This window comes from Haemaphysalis longicornis, unplaced genomic scaffold (assembly GCF_048455015.1).
Source record: "Haemaphysalis longicornis isolate Haplotype H1 unplaced genomic scaffold, Haemaphysalis longicornis Haplotype H1 scaffold_12, whole genome shotgun sequence".
NCBI lineage: Eukaryota > Metazoa > Arthropoda > Arachnida > Ixodida > Ixodidae > Haemaphysalis > Haemaphysalis longicornis.
In genome coordinates this window covers 9,030,739-9,040,132 of record NW_027526225.1, presented here as the reverse complement: position 1 = coordinate 9,040,132, position 9,394 = coordinate 9,030,739, and the positions used below count along the sequence as shown (strand labels likewise).

Genomic DNA, 9,394 nt, shown 5'->3' with positions numbered 1-9,394 from the left:
AGCGTTGTCAGGGGTACCCCAAAGCTTGGCTCTGGGGGATTCACAAATTTGGCCAAATTAAATAAATGCATGCCACTCATGCAGTTTCATTTCATTTATTTGTTCCTTAAAAGGGCCTGAAGGCATTACATAAAGGGCAGCACATACATGTGGGGAAACACAAGAAAAATGCAACTGTGGATCACGAAAATAACCGTCACTCAACGCAACAAACAAAAAAGAAAAACAAGAAAAATAATGCTGAATGCAGAGGTTCAGTTACAAGACTAACAGAAGCATAAAAAACAAGAGACAAGCAAGACTGATTACACAGCTTCAAACTAGCAAAGCATTATGGATCAAAGCTATGTCAGTAGTTACGATAATGGTTTTCCAATTTTTTTTTAAAAGATATGCAGTCAGTGCATATAGGGAATTCCAAAGGGTTATTGCATTGGAAAAATGAGATCTAGGCACTGCATTAATCTAAACTTAAACGTGCATTTTTGAGGTTTGCTGAATTTTAGCAGCTTGGACCGGGCTAGGCGTGTGGCTGAAGTGAAGTCTACTGTAATTACGAAGTCAGATTTCTTCAATTTGGGCCCACACGACATGCTTTCTTTCTTTTTGAAGTTAGTGAATTTTACAATGGTAAACCATTTTTTGTTGGTGCCGGGTGTCCCGATTTGGTGAGAGCTTTTGATGTTGCAAGTGTTATGTTGGTAATTGAGCTTTGTTTGGCAGAAGGCCACAACTTTTTCCTCCTATTCCTTTCCATGATCCTTTAACAGTGTCATCTAGTTCTAGGAACAGGAAATTATTATTTCTTTGGAGGCGTTTGCTTAATTTGATGCTTTCAATTTTTAGTGTTGCTATTTGCTGAGTTATCTCGTTGCGAGGGGCGATTTCAGCATTTGTGTTCCAGTTGCTTAGTTCTGATTTGAGCGCTAGCAGGCAATTGTTTTGGGTGGATAATAGATGGACAACTTTTATGGGCCAGCTTAAGCTGCTCCATTTCTGTGCGTAGGGCAGCTTGTCCAGTTTCTAGCTTTTGAATAACGTTCAGGATAAGGTCAGGGGTAGGTTTGGGTGGACCTGGGCTAAACTCCACATTGCACGAGAGCAGTACGAGCAAGTTCGATAGCAAAAGACATGCACCGGCATTGCAAATAAAGCGCATAACCGCACAGCACTGGGGCCAGACACCACAAAAAGAAAACAGTTACTACTACAATGTTCTTTGGTACAGCTGAGATAACCTGGAATGTAAGCAGGAGCTTGTGCACTGTGCCTTTTCTGGTGTCGAGCCCCAAGCAGCTGGTGTTGTTGGGAGAGTTATAAGCAATATGCTGGGGTCCCACGAACAATGACAATGATGTGGGCTATTGCCAGGTGAAGGCGCCTGGATCAGCCAAGACCGGATATCTGGTGAACCTGTGACGGTACGGCGGTGCGCAGGGGATCCAGACTGGTGTTGAAGGCAGAGCGAGTGGTCTGATCACAGGCGGTGGATCCAGGGAGGGAGGGGTTGTGGTGGGTAGCCATTACACGAGTACCTGGAATGTAAGCAGGAGATCGTACATAAGTGCTTTCTGCAGTGCAGAGGCCGCGGTGTAGTGTTATTAGTCCATATATTTTTGCAAACTCTGTAGCATAACTTTTGCATTCCCATAGGTTGTATTCAGTGGTGTGGCGCACATGCCACCAGCCATGTGTGTCACCTTATCAGCAGGGATGCGCAGGCTCCATCCAACATGGCAGCAGTCGCATGAGGCTGCCCCACCGAGCTCAAATCATTACCTCGACGTTAACTACTGTTTTGCGCAGGGTCCTACAGCCCACCTGTTGCAAGACACAAGTGAAGTTGTCGGCACAGATCATCTGATTTCCAGCTGCAATGTTTTGGTATTGGCCACTGATTGCTCACCTGTTGATGAATGCTTCCCCTTCAGCCGATTGGCCACCAGCCGATATATGTCGCTAGTCTCGCAGCTAACCATGCGCGCACTGTTATGCTCCTGTGGATCTCAATAGGCGTGCGCATGGAAAGTCACACTCTTTAGAAACATTATTTGGCTTTTGTGTTGAACGACTCTGCGGTGGGCAAGGTGCGACGCACGTGTTTATATCCGTGTTCGCAAACATCTGCGCTTCACCATAGGCATTTCATGCATCATGCTGCTGCCTTTCACAACCGCAGCTCCAGTGGTAATGCGGAGTTCTCTCAGGCAAATAGAGCATCACCACACAGCGTCACGGCGATTATTCATATCTGTTCAAGTCACAGCCTAGAATAGGGTGGTAAATGCACAGCCGACGAATGTGTGGACTTCTTTTTTGGTTGTTTTCCCCCTGCAGGACGCGGGCACATGCGCAGGCACGATGGGCACTGTCATGGCGGTTTTCAGTGCTGCGAAGAGAACAAATCCCGCACTAATCCTTTTTGTGAATACCACCTATAAAATATTTTAGGGGAGGCAAAGTGATATATTAATGACAAAGTGCACAAAAGGCGCCATGTTCGGAGTTAGAGCTATAAGGGAGAACAAACACCTTTGCATAAGTTCTGATGCCAATTTTGAACCTAGAATGACCACAACACAAAGATGCAGGTTACTACACCATCATGTCTTTATCCACTGCACCCTGGCTGTACAAATTTTGTGTAGCAGATATATATTGCCCAGGTCTTTAAGCTGAGATGTTAACTAGAGAGAGGATACGATAGGGGTTAGCAATGACTGACTCCAGCTAGTTCTGCACATCAAACAAGTAGGTAGCCCTTAAAAGGGCTGTTTTCTTCAGCCATCCTAGATCTTCAGGTTCAGTGGGGTGATGCCACGCCGGCTCAGGAAGGGGAGCAGTACGCCACACAGTCACCGGTTGAATGGCCTTTGGCTCTGCAGCGGCCGCACTGGCAGACTTTGTATCTGCGATGGAGGACGGGTCGCCCAGGCAGCAGAATGGAACGCCCATACTTCCTGCTTAGGGCTTTCACCATTATTTCGGCCATCTCCTTGATGCCCCCAAACCGGTTCAAATGGTAGCCGTCGACTGCCAACAGGAAGCGCTTGGGCTTCTTCAAAGCATCCAGGAACTTGTGCTGCGTGAAAAAAAAAGCACACATTAGCACATTTGGATAATTTAGTACTCATCACTTTGACAGTTGATGACAATTTGTGATTTAAAAGACAAGAGGGATAGAAACAACAAAATAACAATGAGCACTCACTCACATGCATGCAGGTGTATAGTAGCACCTTAAGGGGCAAACAATCTAGTGTACATCTTAAAAAGAGTACGTACACATTGATAACGTGTTTTTGACTGTTTAAAAGAGCTAGCTGATTCAGGTTAACGTTCATTTCACTTATTAATGGATTTCACAGGTGCAAGGTGAATTCTTGCCTTTTTAGGCATGTCATATGTTGCCCAAATAGCTTTAGTTGTGCCCTTGCAAAAGCTTTAAAAGCACTTTAGGTACACCTTCTTCAAATTTTTTAAAATTTTGATGGTTAAATTTTTATTTCACATAAACCTTATTAAGTACCGACCCTCTTATGATATCCAAAAGCTAAAAATAGTGAAAATGATCACACTGATGCTTGTTATTGACAAAAAAATTGTGCAGACTTGTCTGTTACGGGAACATGCACAAGAGCAAATGGATTGCAGGAATTGAAAACTTTGGCACAAAAGTAGCCAAGTAACCATACTGTGCAACTAAGTAGGGTCCTTGACATCCGATATTTGGTAATGAAGTTCTAGTAAAAGTACCAAACAAAACAAAGAACTGTGCCATTTTTTCCTGCATTGCTTAAAAGAAATCATGATTACATAAAAACTTACCAACCGTTTTTAATAACCCTAGTTTAGTGCACAGGCTAGTTATAAAAGAACGAGCATGCGACGTTTAGTTAAAAAATATTCAAACTGTTTGCGCAACAAGAAAGTGCGGAAACCCGCCGCGGTGGCTCAGTGGATAAGGTGCTGTGCTGTGCTGGTGAGCCCGAGGACGCGGGTTCGATTCCCGGCCGCGGCGGTCGCTTTTCTGATGGAGGCGAAAAGCAAAAATGCCCGTGTGTACGAGATTTCGGCGCACGTTAAAGATCCCCAGGTGGTCAAAATTAATCCGGAACCCTCCACTATGGCGCGCCTCATCGCCTGCGTTGCGTCGGCGCGTTAAACCCTACAATCAATCAATCATCAATCAGCGTTCCGTCCAGACGGAGCCGGCGTGAAATTTGTACAGTTCTGTCCAGACGAAAGCAAAACCGGCTGATTAGACGCCACGCTCAGTCGTCAGATTTGGGTGTGCCTCGGATAATGGCACTCTTGTACCGGGTTCGATTCCCCCCGCGCATGCTTTTTTTTTGCGTGGTTGTGCCAGCGTTTTGTAACAGCTAACTTCACGCCCACTTTACAATTTACACAGTGAGAGCAGTCAGTCTTGATTTCGCACTCAACCGGCCACTCGCTACCGCTCCGCCAAGGCCGACGTGTCCATCGCCAGAGTTCCGATCGTCTGCAGTTTGTAACGGTTATTACTAATTAACGGTTATTCTGGCTAGGAGAGTTTTAGCATATCGTTGCCGTGTTTGGAATGGAACCCCTGCATACACGCCTTCGAAGAAAGCTGTACAGCCGATTCAGTTTGTTGTGGACGAAGAGCAACCGAGGCTGCAGCAACAAACGATTGTGCTTGCCGTGGTATGAGCCAAAGCATATCTTCACATCGTTATGTTATCGTCCGTCTGACTGTTATTTATTGAAGGGAAAAATCAGAACACAAACGTTGACGTCTAGCGTCTATGCCAGACCACTTTCATCCAGCGGCCGTGGCCAGACATAGACGCTGCTGTTTAGGCCCTAAAAAACACCTTCAGGGCGTCTGTCGGTTCTGTCTGAAGGCGAGCTCGCGCCGCTGATTACGAACAAGGCGTCTGTTGACGTTCACTGATCGTGTTGGCGAGCCGGTAAACGCCATCACGGTTAAACTCCCTGTTGGAAGACTACGCTGTTGGGACGATAGAGTGCCGACAGAGCTTCTTATTGGCCCCACAAACGCCATCAAGGTTAAACATCCCTGTTGGAAGACTAGGCTATTGGGACGATAGAGTGCTGACAGAACTTCTTATTGTCCCAACAGGCGTGCTGTCGGCCCAACAAGAAAGTCTTGTTGGACTTTTAGCTCTAGTGTACATGTACTTATGTTGCCATCGTTCAAAGTGGTACACAGATGGGAACGTTCACGTCACGTGGACGTCAAGCACCTCAGGCCAGTTGTGCAAAAGCAGATGGGGTAAGCATACCTATAATCATATTACCCTGCAGTAAAGGTTCTCGTAGCGGTACTTCACAAATGTGTACCAAGTTCCCAAGCTTTGCAGCACCCGATACCTTCACTGCCTTCACGTCCACATCGGCTGAAGCATTCACTGTGTACCGATTGTCCTGAAACTTTCACTTCAGTTGCTTTTTTAGCCTGAGCTTGACTACGCCTGCTCATTAAAACATCCAGCTTATGTTATTACTGTTTTTACTAAGAATAATACCTATAAAAAGGACGAGCCCGATAGCATGCAAAGCGGTAGCATAAAGTGCGCACAAATAGTAAATAACAGAAACGCTTGCGGCGTCACGCATTCCCCTATGAAAATTTAAATCAATTTCTAGAAAAAAGAAGCCTTAGAAATTTTTTGAATAACCGTTTTCGTATCAGACTAAAGCTTACCAGAAAACTTGCAAATATACGCTGCTCATATTCGCTGCGTTATCAGATTCTGTTGATTGATTGTAGGGTTTAACGCACCGACGCAACGCAGGCGATGAGGCGCGCCGTAGTGGAGGGCTCCGGATTAATTTAGACCACCTGAGGATCTTTAACGTGCGCCGAAATCTCGTACACACGGGCGTTTTTGCTTTTCGCCTCCATCAGAAAAGCGGCCGCCGCGGCCGGGAATCGAACCCGCGACCTCGTGCTCAGCATATCAGATTCTGTTAGCGGACCACTTAGGTTTCGGTTTCAGAACCCCTCATCAGCTCTTAGAAAATTGACTAGACTTTTGAACTAACCAAGATAAGAATATGATCCTGTCTGCAGAACATTTCCGAATGTTTGCGGGTTCTCGAAATATGAAAAGAAAAAAAATTGCGTTAAACAAAAGCCTTTTTAACAGTGGCGACATCCTTACATTTTGTCTCATGACCAAGCCGTGTCGTTATGCTTAGCACTGAGAATAGCGCACAGTTGCAAGTACATGTCCGCGATCAACTACAAAAAAACTGTGCGAGAAGGCAGCTGCGACAGCTTAGTACATTTTACAAACCTAAACTAAACAAGCCAGCACTTGCTAGTTTCATATACACGGGGTGGCGTCCTTGTTACCTCAGGGTTGAGGATGAACACGTCTGGCATCCGCTTCAATGCACGCGTGAGGTTCCGGTTCAGGGCCCGTCGCTTACTTTCCGCAACCGCCGAGGCGGAGCAGCGAGGCAGGACCTTGAAGACAAACACGGCTGAGGCCACGCCACGCTGCAGCTGGACCACCAAAGCCTGCAAAATGAAGAGCGTCACATCATTTCCTCCTTTATGCACCTGAAAAACGCAAGGGTTTCGTATACGAACCGTGATGTCCTCGCAGATTTTACTTGGGTCCGCTTCCCTCTTATCTAAATCGTTTCCACCTACGTAGAGCACGGCGAAGTCCGCGCGCTTAAAATGTGTGCGCGATACTGCTCGCGAGAGCATTGGCGCGTCGTGCCCTGGAAAACTAAAGGTGCAGGTCTCGATTGATGGCAACAAATGCAGCCGAGACCGGCAAAGAAATTTCAACTGACTGTCGCCAATTATCACGCCGCGCAGGGATGCCATGCCTCGCTGTCGGACCTCGTTGTGAGCAAAGCGCCAAGACGCTGCAGGCAGCAAGCGTCACGCCAGGTCACGCTACCGAGTTTCTCCCGCCGCCCGCGCTCTTAAACCCTCGCTCCACCCCCGCCCCTTCCACCTTTCCAGTCCCCTTGTAGCTACCACTCCTCTCCCTTTTCCCTGATCACGCTGAGGGGCGCGCGGTTAGCGCGACAGTATTAAAAAAAATTCCCCCGCATTTCCCCGAGGGGAAGAATGTGAAAGTTGCGAATGCACGGTTGTCGGCCCGCTTGCGGCGCTTGCGCTCGGCCCCCGCAGCCCACCCCCTCGCCGCCTTCTCTTCCATCTCTTCCATCGGGTTTGTAGTATCACGTGTACACCACGCAGTTATCAAGCCGCTATAACGCCGCTGAGTCGCCAACGCACGCCGCTGACGACGTAGTTTGAATGCGTTAAAGATATAAGGCGCGTCACTATCAGTGATCACCATCGCGTCCGTGGCTTGGTCGGTAGAGCGTCGCGCTGCGGCCGCAAAGTCCGCGGATCGAAACCTGGCGCCGGATGCTGTTTCTTTTTTAAATATAGAGGAGCACTGCGGACGCCGCCGACGCCGGCGGTGGATGGTTTAGGGTCGCTTATAAAGTGCATTCGCACTTAAAAAATACAAAGAAAGCGCTAGTTGTAAGCGCTGTACCTATAATTGCCTCGCTACGTTAAGCATATGACTCATCCTCCGGGTGAAAATGTCGGCTGGTGAGCACACATATTTGCGGTAAAAATGGGAATAAAATTCTTTTTTGCTCCTCCTCCTGCTCGCACGGTGGGGTGGCGCCTGCTTTTACGGCACACTCAAAAGTATGCGCACCGCATACAACAGATCGCGGGCTCGTAGGTATAACCTACCGTATAATATAAGGTGCCAAACTTTTAAAAAGAAATCCTTTTGGGGTGCAGGGGAATAGCGGAAGGAACTATATCAACAAAAATGCGTAATGCGCAGTGCAGGCACACAGAAGTCACAATCAATGCCTAGTCACGTTGGGAATGTTTTTCTTGTTCTGTATTATTTGGAGGAACAATAACGTTAGTGTCACGGGCGCTAGCATATGTACTTGATAAAAAAGTGACAACAACAATATCACCGCTCTCATTTGCCATTGTTCTAGTGAAGGCTTTGTCTATTGATTTTTAAACTGTGCCAGTGGTTGCGACGTCGCAGCTGGCCCGTTATTCTGTTGTAGTCATCCATACATACGTGCACCGGATAAACAAAATGTGGGTTTATTACTGAGTAATTTACCGTGAATATTTCTGGGCGCAGTAGCATCACAAGCATTAGGTAATTTGTGTATGTTTCGTCGTTAGTTAACATGAATTTGCTAAATAACAAAAATCGTACGGATGGAGAATGCTGCCTTTTTTCAGTCATCCGTGGCACAGGGGATGGGTCGCGTTTTTCAAGGAAAGAGGCCAGGAATCCGCGAGACGTTTTCTATTAGCCTATTCAAAAAGTCTAATCGATATATAGTTAGATTTGCTCACGTCTCACGGAGGTCGCAGCGTGCCTTCCTGTGTCCTGATTCACCAGCTAGGCGTCGAGTTGTTGCCTGCTGAGGATGAATCAGGTTTTCGTTATATGCGACTCACGTCCACTTTTCTCCCCATTTCTGCCGCTGTTACATGACACGACTCAAGCTTAGCTTGCGTTTTCTTTGTTCAGGCACGTTTCGGACGAGCAGCGTTCAATGAATGCGCGGAGAAAAAATAAAGTGGCAACAATCGCAGAGGGTGACGTGTACGTGTGTCTGTTGTCGGGTTATGTCGTGCCACCTAACTGGGGCCTGCTTTTTTAACCATTCGCAGGAAGGAGGGTAAGGAGATTGGAATGGCCCAGGTAAGGGCACGCCGTGGCTGCAAGGAATTATTGGGACCGGGGCGTGGAACCGATGGGTTGGCGTCTTCTATTGTGCGGAGATGCGGCGGTGGCATCTCCTTTTCACAGGGAAACGCCGATGATTGCTTACGACTAGAAAACAACAAAATGGAACGAGGGAAGACACCAGAGAAAGAGAAGAAAGTTTTATTCGTCGGGTGTTGTTTTGTTCATATAGTTTTTTTTTTCTATACCTCCTGAGGCATCCCAGCCACCGAGTCGCCAGACTCAGACGTGTGACGAACTGCAACTTCGCTCAGTAGCTTTGAGCAGTGCAACTGCCATTACACTGAACGTCTGGTGACCACGGTTTAACCCCTTGACCTACCTTCAGCTTCCGTCCGGTTCGGGGATTCTCGTGGCGGTAATCGTGGTCGTTAAAATATCAACGGTCCCCCTCCGCCTGCTTTTAGACGAACGCAAGGAAATCCTCCTTTGGAAAGGTGACATCGCTTTCAGCTATTATGGAGTGTCCGGCGCGTTTGTATGCGTCGTCCCCGGGCCCACTGGTCGGGTGGACACAAAAGCGCGGCGAATAACAAAGAAGCCTCCGCGGTTTCTCCTTACGCTCCTCGCGCCCAACTCAGCTCGGCAGGCGGGGGACAAACAACATA

General features: G+C 47.5%; 1 protein-coding gene across 1 annotated transcript; it reads right to left on the bottom strand.

Moving 5' to 3' along the window:
• Window positions 1-2,667: 2,667 nt before the first annotated feature.
• LOC144161861 (uncharacterized) lies at window positions 2,668-6,814 on the bottom strand. Its single transcript, XM_077692442.1, has 2 exons — window positions 6,368-6,814; window positions 2,668-3,082 (listed from the first exon to the last, which is right to left on the bottom strand). Exons 1-2 carry the CDS (start codon window positions 6,728-6,730, stop codon window positions 2,828-2,830), a joined length of 618 nt encoding a protein of 205 aa, XP_077548568.1. The 5' UTR covers window positions 6,731-6,814; the 3' UTR covers window positions 2,668-2,827.
• Between the last annotated feature and the right edge of the window lie 2,580 nt (window positions 6,815-9,394).